The sequence below is a fragment of the Psammomys obesus genome, unplaced genomic scaffold (genome assembly GCF_907164565.1).
Source record: "Psammomys obesus unplaced genomic scaffold, mPsaObe1.curated_primary_1811, whole genome shotgun sequence".
NCBI classification, from domain to species: domain Eukaryota; kingdom Metazoa; phylum Chordata; class Mammalia; order Rodentia; family Muridae; genus Psammomys; species Psammomys obesus.
Window position 1 is genome coordinate 3081804 of NW_026596064.1, and position 15427 is coordinate 3097230.

General features: G+C 42.8%; 1 protein-coding gene across 5 annotated transcripts in view; it reads right to left on the reverse strand.

Annotated features, from left to right (window-relative positions):
- Positions 1-15427, reverse strand: part of Tbccd1 (TBCC domain containing 1) — a 40639-nt gene continuing 25212 nt past the window's right edge. For all 5 annotated transcript variants that reach the window (XM_055625196.1, XM_055625200.1, XM_055625198.1 and 2 more), the window contains exons 3-8: positions 14893-15048; positions 10918-11284; positions 8329-8515; positions 7542-8039; positions 3927-4074; positions 1-669 (exon numbers count right to left, since the gene is read on the reverse strand). In XM_055625196.1, coding sequence (XP_055481171.1) covers positions 3945-4074; positions 7542-8039; positions 8329-8515; positions 10918-11284; positions 14893-15048 — 1338 coding nt within the window. In that variant the 3' untranslated portion in view covers positions 1-669; positions 3927-3944. The remainder of the gene's footprint in view (positions 670-3926; positions 4075-7541; positions 8040-8328; positions 8516-10917; positions 11285-14892; positions 15049-15427) is intronic.

Genomic DNA, 15427 nt, shown 5'->3' on the forward strand with positions numbered 1-15427 from the left:
TTGAAATTTGAAGCAAGCAATGAAAAATAAAAAAATTTACACAATTTCATGTGTTTTATACTTTAAGGCCTAAAATACCATTTTATAAAACTATCTCTGTTATATTTGTATACTGACAGACCATACTGTCACTATTTTAAAATGGGAGTAGGAACTTTCTTTTAAATAGTTACAAAGAACCATATTCTTTTCTTTTTCTCTTTCCTTTTTTTTTTTTTTTTTTTTTTTGAGACACAGAGGCCTCACCATGTAGATCAGGTTGGCCTGGAACTCACAGAGATCCTCCTGCCTCTGCCTCTGGAGTCCTGGGACTGCAGGCATGCGCCACCACACCTGGGCGATGTTCTTAACTAGGACAGAACCCTTTCATGGCACAGATTAACGTGTGAAGTCGGCTGGTGAGCCTGTACTCCTCAGCGCTCGGACACGTGCACACAAACTGCTCTGCTCAGGGTTCCATTCGGGCCTGACACGCGTGAGTCTTCTGACCTTCTACAGCAAGAAGCTCTTATGAAAGTCAGAGGGTGGCTAAAATTCAACCTAAGTCAATACAGAACAGGAACAGCAGAAGGTCTTAGACAGAGAGAAAAGCCTCGAGGCCTCCCAGGCAGCCAGGATGCCGTTCCTGTACAGTGTTCTGTGGGCACCATGCTCCACCTTTTCTGAGCCCTGCAGATGAGAAAAGAGAATTTAATGTAGATAAATTTATCTTCATGTTCTACACAAGTAAGAAAACTACTTTGATTTATTAACTCACATAAGTTACGAAGATCATGACAATTCAGAGTGATAAAATAGGCTTCGTATCCTTCTTAGTGTTACTTATTACTTAACAGTGGGAAATTAATATGAACTCAAAGCTGATAGACTGGACCAGGAACATTGATCCCCACAAAACTGATAGACTGGAGACTACCAGAAACATTGATCCCTTCTTTGTACAGTCTCCATATTTCCAATCCCCACCCAACATTTATTAACTACTTATTGTGAAATTATGCTTATTTTTAAAAATTATCTTTATTTTATGTGCATGGATATTTTGCCTGTGTGTGTATGTGTGCCACATGCACACAGTACCCTTGGGGACCAGAAGAGGGCATCAGATCCCCTGGAATTGGAGCTAAACACAGTAGTGGGTTAACAGGTGAGTGCTGGGAACTGAACCTGGGTCCTCTTAAAGAGCAGCAAGTGCTCTAACCAATGAGCCATCTCTGCAGTCCCCCAAATTATGCTTCTTATAAAGAATAGCATAAGTGTGCATGGTGGCACATTCCTACAATCCTAGCACTTGGCACCGAGGCAGGGGGGTTGCTACAAGTTCAAGGCCAGCCTGCCCTACACGGGAAAGCAAAGGCATATACTTTAGAAAGGTAATCGTTTTTGTCTGTGGCTTTGGAAAACCACAGTCCCATAAGGAGGGAAGCATATGTCGGTGTGGCCCACTCCTGGGTCAAAAAACAACTGGAGAGGAGACTCATGCTGTGCAGAGCCCTGTTATAGACAAGCAATGTTATCGGAAGCAGCTGTCACATGTCCTCATGACGCACTGCTACCCAGCTGTCACAAGGGACTGCTTAAAGTAATCCAACTGGTCCCATGTATAAGAATATCCAGAATGAACAAGGAAAATGCTTGTTTGCCAGGGCCTGGAGGTAAGGGAAGCTGAGGGGGCTTAAACATATAGGAAATGACTATTGATGGTAGGGGAAGTGGGCTTTAACTATGTGCTATGAAATATTATTTTCTTAAAAGATGGCAGTTGTATAAATGTGTGAACATAATAAAATACAATGAATTCAGGCCAGGCATGATGGCACACCCCTTTAATCCCAGCCCTCAGGAGGCAGAGGCAGACAGATCTCTGCTGAGTTTGAGGCCAGCCTGGTCTATAAAGTCAGTTCCAGGAGAGCCAGAGCTGTTACACAGAGAAACCCTATCTCAAAAACAAAAAACAAACAAACAAAAAACTAAAGAATTCTTCATCTTAGAAGGGTGATTTGCCAGGCTTGATGGTACATGCCTATAATTCCAGCTCCTTGAAAGAGTAAGGCAAGATGATACAAACTCAAGGTCTGTTTGGGTTATAGGGCAGGTTCAAGGCTAATTTAAGAAACTTAGCAAGATCTGGGTTCAAAAATAACAAAAAGGCAGCTGTACATACAGCTTGTTCAATGGTAGGATGCTTACCTAGTATGTGTGAGGCCCTAAGGTTCCATCCTCAGTACCACCAAAAGAATGAGAAAAGAAAAAGGAAAGAAAGAAGGCCCCGAACAAACAGAAAGGTGAGTTGTATCTTGTATCTCTCTAAAAATAAGCTTTCTCCTACCTTGGATTCCCAGTCTCATCTCTGAAAGACAAACGTTGTTTACATCTTTTATACTCTTCCAGAAATTCTTTAAGCGTATAACCAGCATGAATATGAAAAAAAAAATCTCTCTGTTCTGGCAGGCTTTCTAGGGGGAATTCAGCCCCCAATGTTTCCACCTTGTCCTCCAGTCACGGCACTCTGCAGGGGAGGCCCTGCTCTGAAGCAGGGAAGGGTACTTACTGGCACACAGGCAGCTTAGCAATGGCGAGACTACCGAAGGAAAAGCTAGACTACTGAAGAAATGCCCTCCCAACCCCCTAGCAACCGTCAGCCCCACAGACCTGCTGGAGGGATAGTAAGTCTTCGTTTATTGGGCACAGGTTTATGGCGTGTGCTCCTGTGCATGCACATCCACGCCAGAGTGTGGCTGTGGGGGACAGAGGACAACTTGGGGGAGTCAGTTCTCTCCTTTCATCACACCAGGCCAGCAGACTTGGGAGGCAGCTGTCCTTTCCCTCTGAACCACCTCACCAGCCACACTTCTCTATTTTCAGGTGAGCATTTCCATTTCTATATTTTTTCCTATGAACTACCTAGCCACACATCCTGTGTCTATTTTTCTTTTAGTCTTTAAAAATGTGAAAGCAGCAAGTTAATTTCTATTTAAAAATGGTTTGTGGGCTGGAGAGCTGACTGAGCAGCTGAGAGCACTTGTTGCTCTTGTGGAGGGCCAGCTTCAACTTCTGGCACCCACATGGTGCCTCACAATGGTCCACTACTCCAGTCCCAGGAGGTGTGATGCTCTCTGCTCTCTGGAGAGCACACATGTGGTGCACAGACATACATGAAGGCATATGCATAAAATAATTTTTTAAAAAAATCTTTCAAAATGCTGCAAAAACAACATTTGGATTAAGGAATTCTCAGTAATTTTTCTGTCTATATTCTCATCCACATATTTAATTCATGACTTTCTTCTAGTGTTCAGTAATAAAATATTTATCTGTATTAATTCTAACTAGCTCATTAATAACACTCTATGTGTGATTATTAAGACCAGTTTTATTAAAGAGTTTTCAGGGACAGGAAAAAGATACATTAGCAAGGAGGAGTAGAACCTAATGCCTGGGCTGGAGAGAGAGCTCAGCAGTTGAGCACACACACTGATTTCCCAGAGGACTTGCGTTCAGTTTCCAGCACCAGCGCCGGTCAGCTCACAACCACCTGCAACTCCAGCTCCACGGATCTGACACTTCTGACTATCTCTGGACACCCTCACTCAGGTGTACATACCCACATGCCAATAATTAAAAATAAAATAAACGTTAAAGAACAAAACAAAAACATTAATCAGTGGGGGAAAGTGGTACATTTTTTGGTGCTATACAAACTGCAAAATAAATTTGGCCATTATGTTTGCCCAAATTTCTATAAGCACCACTTGAATATTTTAATTTTCTCATAAAAAAAAATGTGGGTATGTATCTACACGTGGGTGGGAGCAGAAGAGAACGGTGGGAAGAACAGAACATGATACACTTTCTTTTCTGTTTTCTGGACCATCAAAGAGTTCGTGAAAGAGTCCCTTAAGTGCTGCTGTGTTCTGAATGCCTACCAGTGGTTTCGAGGGGTCCTAGCCGGCCACTTGTTTGGAGGCTGCTGTAGGTGGGACGAGGCTGTCCAGCTGCTGGCGATGTCCTGTGTTAATCAGCCACTCATAGAACTTGTTCTCCACAAGGACCTGGAACTGCTTCCTCTGCTCCCTGAAGTTGAGAGCAAATCAACTGAAGAAGACAAACCCCAGCAGACTCCACTCCCACAATTACCTAAAACTCTCAAAACAATGACCATTTCTAATTATCCTTCAGTTCTCAGTGTTCAAGGCACAGTGAGATACAATGTTGAAAGCCTCGTCCACTGCCAGATTCTCCCCGAGGCCAAAGTGAAGGAGGCAGTGTTCTGACTGATGGGCATAAGTGCAGAAGGAAAAGAGACTGTCCTGCTGTCTGGGTCGGCACGCTGTGATCTCTGTGCATGTGTTCCTACCCACTGTCCACCCTCGTAGGGGAGAAGATGCTCTCTAATATGACACTTGGACAGAAGTCTACATGAAATGATGAGAGGAGCAGAAGGATTATGTGGAATGCATACCAGACAGGAGAAACAGAAATGATAAAGGGCCTAATGCAACAGAAAGCGTGATGCGGGCAAGAAAGAGAAAAGTAGCCCCACAGCTGGGGACAGCTCGCATGTCAGCCTGGCTATGCCGTGCTTGCGCAGGACACAATTCCACAATTCCACTGGACCCACAGACACCAGCAGCTGTCAGGGCACTCTGGAATGACTATAGCCCAGAGCAAGAACAGGATACTCCACAATCCCACTCCCACTGAAGTCCAAAGAGAAAATAAGTGTGCTGAGACCATAAAAAGAAGCGCCCTCCCTTGGATGAATGGCTGCCATCTCTGTAGTTTCAGATCCACCTCATCCCAACCCATCTTACAGATAAACTGCTAAGCTACAACTGTGTAGCCACTTTCCCTTGCAGATGGCATTCAACCTGCAGCAAGGTCTTGCTTCCCACAACTCTCCACACAGTGTGAACCAGGATCACACCGGGGGTTCGTCTTCAATCTGATTTCTGTCTTTCTACGCAGACAGTTCTCAGTTCATGTTTAACTTAATGACAGGATAAAAACAATGTATCTGGTCTGCAGGAATCTCTACTTCAAGTGTGTGTATTTTCTCACGCTAGTAATCTGCAATGTGATTCTCACTTTACTGCTGGGCAGCGGCCGTGAAGCGCCGACCACAGGCCAGGAGAGTGGATGCACTACAGTGCACCGGGCCCCCACACTGCGGAATCAGTTCAGTAGCTTGGGTACAGGAAATGGATTCTTGGCTTACAATGAGTTGTGCTCTGGACGAAACCCTAGTGTAAGCTAAGGTGCACCTTCATTCCCAGGGTTATACACACTGCTTTTTCACCATTTCTAGCACCACTGTGGGTGATAAGTGCTCACAACACTCCAGAATGGACAAATCTTCCTGAGCTTTTCACGTGTGTAAGAAAGTCTAAGCACTTGAATGGTAGAAAAACTGTAAAAGTAAGTGTTCTAAAGGGATTTGTTTTCAATGAAGATCAATTTTTACACACTATAATTTTACTACTGTACTATATAGTGTAATAATAAATGAAAGGAATAATAAAGACACCAGAGACACAGAGCATCTCTAGAACCAGGCCAACTAGGAGGTACTTGAATCCTTTGTGACTGAGTAGAGTACTTGATCTTAGTTCTCCCCCTGCAGCTGGGTTTAGCTATTAAAATAATCAGTGAGTCAGTACAGCTGTTCAGGTCAGTGTTTAGAACATCCGAAGAGCTCAGCTGAGACCCTGTGACCATCTCCACCATTACTGACGGTGAGTACTTTCCACTCTGAAGGCCCTGAGTATGATGGGATGACCACTCTGGTAACATGATCTATGAAGTAGGAATTTATACTCTTAACTCATGGAGTAAGAGTTCATGTTTATACAGGTAACTGTAGTATTATAACATGGCTTCCTACTTAAAGCAGAAGCTGTGACTGCTGTTGATTAGATACACATGTATGTGTGTGATGTCTATAATGTATGTATGTACACACACACTGAGGAGGCGGACTGAGACTTAGAAAAAGAACTTGGGCCCAGGACCAACTGGGGTGATGAAGCAGCCGCCTTCACCATGTTTGGTACTGCAGTGTCTCCTTTGTCTATCCCCCCTCAGCAGCTCCAATAAATAAAACTTGTCCACCACCATATTTGTAATAATGATTACCGACTCAGCATTTGTAATTTGAAGCTGTATAGTGGTCTGCTGAGACGAAAACTGGTTAATAAAAACTTACCAAGCTGACGTCCAATTTTTAGAATCATTTGCTTTCTTGTCTTCACAAAATCCCACACTGAGCCCTGAGTGTCTCTGTCCTCCACCCTCCTTTCTGCTCTCACCCAGACATGGAACCACCATCTCCTCTTTCAATTCGCTCTCTGACTGCCCATGTGGCAGCCCCACTGTTCTGTCTATTTAACCCTGCCACGGCCTCTAGGGAGCACTCCCTGTGCTGTGGGGCTGACAGGTGCTCCTGAAGAAATAAACGCTTCTCTGAACTTCATTCCACTGCTTAAAGCAAACACAGATAGGCTTCTACTGCCTAATTCTAATGGAATTTTCTCTGTCTGAGTGTCAAAACATGACATAATCTGACTCGGGTCACTTATGAAGTTTATGAAGATTGCTGTACTGCACCCTGAATCCTGTCTTGGTCTCTGCTTCTCAGACTTCTGCTTCTCCAGTACTTTCCAGGACTCAGATTAGCTCTCACCTGCTATGCAAGTCTCTCATTCTTCAGGACTTTGTGATACAAAGTCTACATCCTTGATACACCCCCAATTAACTGTTCACACTGATGTTTTCTGACTAACTGGAAAGTGCATGCCATGTTCCTCGCTTCTGGAGTTCAAAGACCAGTATCCCTTAAATAATAACTTGGGCACAACATAGTATCTACAGCTGTATTTGTTATCCTAATCATATGTTTAAAAATAAGCTATCTCAGTGCCCCTAAGTAGAATGGAGCATATTTTATACTTCAAATCTAGCTTTAAAAACAAACTGCTTTAGTTATTTCTTCCATTTTAGCGTGGATTAAGGAATTACATGAGCAGAATTAGCAATCATACATCGGTCAGCCTTGGAAAAGCACCCTTCAAGAATGTGGCTTGTAGGTATGTGGTATGGTGGGAACCATAGAAATCTGTGTTTTCAATGAGGTTTTTGGAGGACTCTGATGCGAGTACTCTCAGGCAGCCACCAATACAGAATAGTGTGCAAACAGATGCTAAAAGCTAAGTCATTTAAGACTGACTCATGTACCATCTTCTAGACAGATTGCTTTACTCCACGCCAGCCTTACCTCCGCCAACTAAATGTAAGCTTATTATTATTTTGAGTCAAGGTCTCCCCATACAGGTCCTACTAACCTTGAATTTGTGATCCTCCCGTCTCAAGCCTTTAGGTGCTGGGATTACAGGCTTATGCCACAGGGCAATTTCAACTTCGTCAAGGAAGGAGCCTAATGCCTGAGTACCTACCTGCTCGTTCCCATCACCCTGTGACACAGCACTACAATACTAAACTGTGGAAGAAAGACTAGCAAAACCCTGGCTCTAGAAAACACTTACTTTGTCAAGCGAGCCTCCTTCACGGTCTTCTGCCAGATCTGGATCTTCTCCTCCCTCTGAGCCAGTGCTTTCCGGTAAGCAGAGGGGAGACCCCCAGGGATCTCCGCTGTGTCCCCTTCCATCTCAAAGGGAATAATAAAAATGTAGAATTCACAGGGGGGCAGGAGCTGGAAGACTCTGGTGTCACTGCCTTCTCTGCACACAGCCATCGGGTTATCCCAATAGTTGGGCACTGTAGCAAGGCCAGTCCTGGCCATATGGTCCTCCAGCAGTGGGTAATGGGTGTGAAAGGGGGCAAAAGTTACTCTCTGGTTCCCAGAGAGAATAAGTGGGCGTGAAGGGGTCATGATATGAAAGGTGCAGCCTGTTGTGGAGGAGATGGACAGTCGATGGCAGACAGCAATGACTTTCAGATTCTCACAGTCATGTAGGTGAAGAGCCGTCGCCACAGGACCCAACACAAACGTGCTATTCCTGCATTTTTCAATTGTCACGGATCTGAAAAATTTTAAATGAGTTAAATTCTTCAGAATGAATTACCTAGAATAAAATTCTTTCTTAAGGGTCTGGAGACATGGCTCAGCGGTTAGGAGCACTGTCTGCTCTTCTGGACATCCTGAGTTCAATTCCCGGAAACTACATGGTGGCTAAGAACCATCTATACTGGGATCTGATGTCCTCTTCTGGCATGCAGGTGTACATTCAGATAGAGCACTGAAATACATTAAAAAAAAAAAAAAAATCCCAATCCAAAGAAAATATCACATTATCAGGAGCCTGTGCTTACCGTAAGGGGGAGAGCAGATATATAAAAGACTCATTGCAGCGATGAATCCTGACATGTGCTCCCACTAGAGTATCTGAACTCTTGGCCAGCGTCTGTTTGTAAACCTGGCTCATCACCACGATGCGGTGCATCCGAGGGGCCACGTGAGTGTTGCACGCAATCTTAGCTCTTTTGGTCGTACCTTCAACTATTTATGAAAACAAACAAATAATAAGATAGTTTCAAATCAAAGCAAAACACAACCATGAGATTATACATGTCCCCATGTACCCATGCCTAAACTCAAATACGTGTGAAGAAAATAGGTTTAAGAGTTAATGAGAAAGAAGTGTTTACAGTTCTTTTCTACATGTCCATAATCTTTTAAAAGTATTATTAACAAATGTAAACCTGAAACACATACAAGATCTCTGGTAAAGCTGTTTTCTCATTTACCTTTGTGCTTAAGGCCCGAAACTGGAGACAAATCCGAACAGCTATTCCTCTGTGACGCCCCCCTTGTGCCATCCCGGTCACATGGGCTTACCAGATCGTCACCATATAAATTCTGCAGCCATCTCAGTTTACTAAGGGCATCATCCCATGAGTCCCACTCGAGCTCATGTCTTCACCCCCAAGATCATGACTGCTCGGGAGCACATCTTCCCCTCCCAGGGTCCTACATAACTCAACACAGCCTCGTCAGTGTGAGACTCGCATCTCGGCCTGTCCTCCCCACAAGCCATGCAGACATACTGGTCCAATGTGGAAAGGATACGCAAATACGATAAAACTATTCTTTTTAAAGACATAGTTTCAAATTGCACATACAACATATACATAATACATGCTTATGTAGAAAATAATAGTGAAAAGTTTGTTATCAAACTATTAGCATTTTATTATAATCTGATGAGACTGAGTAGTCTTAATTTTCCTAATAATGCCTACCCTATCAAGGTTCAAAAGCTCACTTAAGCCTAAGTGTTTTCACACAGCTAAGGATTATGTAGTTTCACCTACATGTCTAAAGAATCCCTGAATCTCAAAGAGAGTCCGATGCATGGCAGAATAGCTGGGTTGGACACAAATTTCCTGGATCCCTTTTTTAAAATAAAACAAACAAATGAACAAACACCCTTCAGATTCTGTAATGTGCAATCATTCTGTTTCACGGTGTTATAAAAATATAAAAAATGTGATTCTTTCTGGAGGTGGTGCTCAATGGCAGACTACATGCTTGCGATGCATGAAGGTCTGGGTTCAATCCCCTAGCATGTCCTAGAAAAAAAAAAAAAAAAGATTAAGTTTTGCGGGGGAAGGGCAAGGAGACAGGGTCTCACTGTGTAGACCAGGCTGCCCTGAAACTCATTCTCAGAGACCAGGCTAGCCTAAAACTCAAGAGTTCTACAGGCCTCTGCCTCTCGAGCATTGGGATTAAAGGATGCAATATCATGCTGAGGTAAAGCAACGTATTTTAAAACATATATATGGAAGTTTTCTGTGCACCTATTCATGAAATTCTGAGATTTTGGAAACATAGCCTATTATGTTTTTTCTCAATAACTTGGCCTGGCACCTAGCTTAGTAGCACACATATCTGCAGACATGTTTTCCTGGTTCTTCTCTTGAACATCTATTAGCCATGGCTAGACTGCCAGGGATCAACACCAACACAGGAAATGCCAGACTCTCACTATTGTTCATATGATTTCTAATGTAGAACAAAAGGAAATATATTCCTTGCTTATGTCTATGCAGCTGAAAGCCACTCATCTCTACGCCAACTCTCAGGTGATATCTATTGATATGTCAAATTCTGCTGCTAAATAGAAACTAAAAAGCCTCAAGCAAGCACCTGACAATGAGGGGACTTGAGGGAGGCCAGACTATAATTTCTGTGAACTCTAACAAAACATCCAAGTCAACTCAGAACTGCGGCACAACTCACACTGCGAGTCACTGTGTAAGCCACAGAAGACGGAGCCTCGTCTATACTGGAGGTATTTTTTGCTTACTGACTGTGGTGATTTAATAGGAATGGCCCCGTAAACTCATGTGTGTGAATACTTGGCCATAGGGAGGGGTACTATTAGGAGCTGTGGCCTTACTGGAGGAAGTGTGTCACTGAAGGACGGGCTTTGAGGTCTCAGAAGTTCATGCCAGTTTTTCTCCTGTGGATGAAGGGTAGAACTCGCAGGTACTTTTCCAGCACTGCGTCTGTCTGCATGCCGCCTTGTTGACCAGTGAAATGTTTTCCTTATCTAAGAGTTGTCATAATCATGGTGCCTAGTCACAGCAATAAAACCCTAATTAAGACACTTACTTGCTCTTTCCCCCTTTATTTTCATCTTAAGTGTATGGGTGTTTCCCCTGCATGTATGATGTGTACCACACGCATGAAGTGCAGAGACAGGGTCTCATCATGTAGCCCAATTTGGGCTTTATACTGTGATTCTGCTGCCCTGTCTTCCGAGTGCTAGATTACAGGTATGTGCTAGTGCACCAGGCTAGTAGACGCCTGACCATTAATACATCAGGAAACAGTAGGTTTCCTTGTTGTTCAATTTAATATTAGGTAAAGTTTTTTTTGTTTTTTTTTTTTAATACCTTGGTGAGCCCAGGCCAACTTCTTCCCAGATTTGAGGCAAGCGGATGGACCAAATGGATTCACAGTCAAACAGGCTCTTAGCCAGGCCTCCAGCTTGCAGAAAGAGAAAGTCTTCGAGGTCTTTGAGAAGCCACTTGCTGCATGCAGTGGTTGCCACAGCGCGAGCTCATGAAGGGGATAGACCTTCCTGGCTCTGCTCACAGTGCCTTCGATGAGGAAGCTGAGGGCCTTGACAGCCTCTCGAGAGAGCAGACTACTGTGGGATGAGTGAAAGGAAGCAGTGAGTTGCTCTGGATCTAGAAGCAGCTCGAGGAGATCTGACAGATGATCACAGACAAAAGCCTGGTGACTGTAGTCATCCCAATTCTAAAACAGACAAGGAGGCAACATTCAACAGTATGGAGATACTCTAAGATAAAAACCTTACATTTCAATTATATTGCATTTATATGCTTTCCATTCCCTCAAAAAAAAAGTAGGCAGCTATGTAAAAGCGACCTTTGTATGTGTAATATTTGTAAACTGACTCAAAAGCATTACAGGTTCAATATCCCTTATCAAATACATTGAGACCAGAACTGTTCTGAATATTTTCAGATTTTGTAAAATTTACATTTTTACCGGAAGAGCTATCTTGAGATGGGACCAAGTCATCATACCTTATACACAAGCTAACGGTAGTTCTATGCAATATCTTTTGTACACTTGTTTGACTGCAATCTGATTAAATATAAGTACTGTAGGCACTCATTCAGAGTTCCTAGTCTCTCCTAACTGAAGGTCACTCGTGGGCCTTGTGGCTGTTCTAACAGACCATAATGCCATATTAGTACTCACCGTTAGCTAGCAAGTTCTACCGTCTAAAGGACTGATGACTCCAGGTCTTCATTTCATCAAGTCAGACCGATACATGCTATTATTTCAATTACTTGGGACACTTAGGCTGGAGGAGCACATATACCCAGGAGTTTGGGAGCAGCTTTGTTAATATAATGAGATTCTGTCTCAACAAAGTCAAAGCCATGAATGAGTGAGTTACTCTACTCAAGAGCCCATTTCTCAGTTTTCCCTGAGCCTCAGGCATAGCGACTATGCTCTAGATGTGCCCTTTGGGGCTGGGCCCTCCACACTCACTTACTTCCTGTATTTTGACCCCTTTGGGATCTCTGCAAATAGCCTGCATTGGCTGCAAGAAGCTGATTGATGAGGGCTGAGAGATACGCTTACCTGTGACTATAAAGGTAAATGTTTAGAACACAGTTAAACTACACTGATTTAGGATAATGGCAGTAGTAGCTTCTCTAAGGTTCATGACCTCTCCAGCCACAGGAAGTTAGCTGGCTAGATTTACAGTGCCAAGCATGAATTCCCTCCCTTAATCCAATTACATAGTTGTTGGTTACTGCTGAGATTTAAGTGCCACTGTTACACCACTGGAGATACCCTGCCAGGCCAGTCATTGCTGTGTTTGGCAGAAGGGTGAAGATGAATGCCTGCTGCAAGATATTATCTTCTCGGCATGACAGAAAAGCTATATCTATCAAATTGTAACAATATGGTGGCATTAAAAAAAGACCTGCAAAACGATACCAGCTGACATGCCAATGTGGACGGGGGAAATTTCACAAGGTCTCATTCCTAGATGAAAAGCTACAAGTAATCAACAGCTGCTGAGAATCCTTTTTCTCTAGAGATAAGCCCTCTGAGAGGTTATCCAAAGTAGCCCTAGCACACACATACAAAACATGTGTGTATGCATATATGTGAGTGTGTGTATGAGCAACACTAAGTGGGTATACGCACATACACACATATAAATATGAACAATAATAACTGTGAAGAGAGCATGAGTCCAGGGGTATATGATGGGAAATGGGAGGAGTAGGGAACAACATGACAAAAATGAAATAGAAATGCTTGACAAAATGCTCACTTTTAAGGAACTGTCAAACTGAAAAATTAAGGTCTTTTTGGCTTGATGCAAATATACTTTTTTGTTGTTTAAAAAATGGGTTGACTTGTACTGATGAAAAATTTTACTTTACAACAATTCTTTGGAATAACTGCAATTTTACCATTTATTAAATATTAAATCATATTTGCATACTACTCCCAAGTGTAGAAAATAAGATCAATATTCAACCAATGGATCTCAGGAAACTACAAAGCTTCTGTATAACAATGAAAGTTATGGAAAAACAAACACTTCCTTCTCTCAGAATGGGAGAAAACCTTTGCCAGCTACTTACCTAACAAAGGATTAATGTCTACAATATACTAAGAACTCAAAAAATTAAAGAAAATAAAGAACCCAATTAAAAATGGGCAATAGGAATCAACAAAATATTCCCAAAAAGAGATATGCAATGGCTAGGAAATACTTAAAAAAGTGCTCCACACCCTTAGTCACAGGGGAAATGCAGATGAAAACCACATTACGACTCTGTCTCACCGCAGTCGGGGGCATCATCAGGACACAAGTGGCAGCAAACACTGCGAATGTGGCAAAAGAGTACTCTTTCTTACCCACTGTCGATGGGAGTATAGACTTGCAGACCACTGAAGGTTTCTCAAAAAAACTAGAAAAGAGGGCCAGACACACCTTTAATCTCAGGGAAGGAGAGGGAGGCAGATCTCGATGAGTTGGAGGCCAGCCTGGTCTACATATCGAGTTCCAGCCCAGCTGGGGCTACAAGTCAAACCCTAAGCAAAAAAAAAAAAAAAAAAAAAGAGAAGCACACCAAGGAATAGATCTACAATATGACCCAGCTATACTACTCCTGGGCACATAGAACTTTACATCCTGCTAGAGAAATGCTTGCATATCCATATTCTTAGCTGCTCTATTCACAATAGCCAGGAAAAGGAATCAAACTGATGTCCATCAACAGATGAATGGATAAGATTAATGTGGTACACATACTCAATGGAATTTTAGTCAGCTGTTAAAAAAAATGGAATCATGAAGTTTGCAGATAAATGGATGGAACTGTAAAAAATTATACTGAGTGAGGTAACCTAGGTCCAGAAAGATAAATACCAATGTCCTCTCTCATAGTCGATCCTAGCTTCAAGTCTTTTGTTTCTGTGTGTGATTTGGAGCTTCAGTGGAAGCCAGGAAGCTAGAGATACAGGTCAAGGAGGTCTCAGGATCCTCCAGAACAACATGGCCACTGCCCTTGGTTACTCACCACAACCACACAGGGAGAGCCTGCTGCTGAAGATACTACACTTCGGCTAACCCACACAGAGCCCAATCTCCACAACCAAGAAACACCTCCCTGCTGGCTGGCTTTAACAGTGCCTGAAGGGGCTGAGCAGGCTGCAGGGACAGAGAAGACACCAGTGAACCAGACCCTGAATGCAGAAATACTGATTAGCCAGGCAACATGTGCCTGGGGCTAGCAAGATGGCTCCACAGATAAAGATGCTGGCTGCCAAGCCTGGTGACCTGAGTTCAGTCCCTGAGACCCTCAGGGCAAGAGTGAAAAATCACGTTTACAAGTTGTCCTTTGACCTCCACATACATCTATGGCACACCCACAAGTGTATACATACACACTGAAAAAGAGCTTTTACATGGTACTATGATTTTCATTTTGAAGTTTTTCAACATTTTATACACATAAAAAGCTGATGAAAATATTTGTTTTTCTTTACGATACAAAAGGAAAAGCAGTAAAAACCCTACCTAAGACTCATGTTTGACAGTTAATTATGTGAGACAGGTCATTAAAACACATAAAATTACTTAACGCAATTTAAGGAAGAAAAAAAGCTCTTTTTGTCTTTCTTTCTCTCTCTCTTTCTTTTTTCTTTCTAAGTCTTACTCAATATCTCAGGTCAGCCTTGAACTAATGACTCTCCTGGCTCCCAGGAAGTGAGGTACAATCATGCCCTATGATGCCTGGCTTCATCCCAGCATACTTTTTAGTGAAGGGTTAAGCATTTCCTCTACAAGCTATGAGCAGTACCTTACTGTGATGGCTGGGCCTTTCAGTCAGGCTCGAAGACTGAGGTCTGCTTCTGGGACTAGGCCACTCTTCCCCAATCAATGAAGTACGCAGGGAGATCTTGTTTAACTGCTGGGTGTACAAGAAGAGCAGAAACTGCAGAGTGTCTACCGAAAGCTGTTCAGGAAATAAGAGATGAATACCTTAAGACACCACAGATCACTCACTAGTTTACAATTCAGTACACAGTAAACTAGCTTCTTGATCTTAAAAACATCAAGTTTAGAAATGGCTGTCGGGCTGGAGAGATGGCTCAGTGGTTAAGAGCTCTGACTGCTCTTCCAGAGTTCCTGAGTGCAATTCCTAGCAACCAGATGGTGGCTCACAACCATCTATACCCTCTACTGCTGTCTTCTGGCATGCAGGTGTACATACAGACAGAGCATTCAAAATAAATAAATAAAAATCTTGGAAGGAAGGAAGGAAGGAAGGAAGGAAGGAAAGAAAGAAAGAAAGAAAGAAAGAAAGAAAGAAAGAAAGAAAGAAAGAAAGAAAG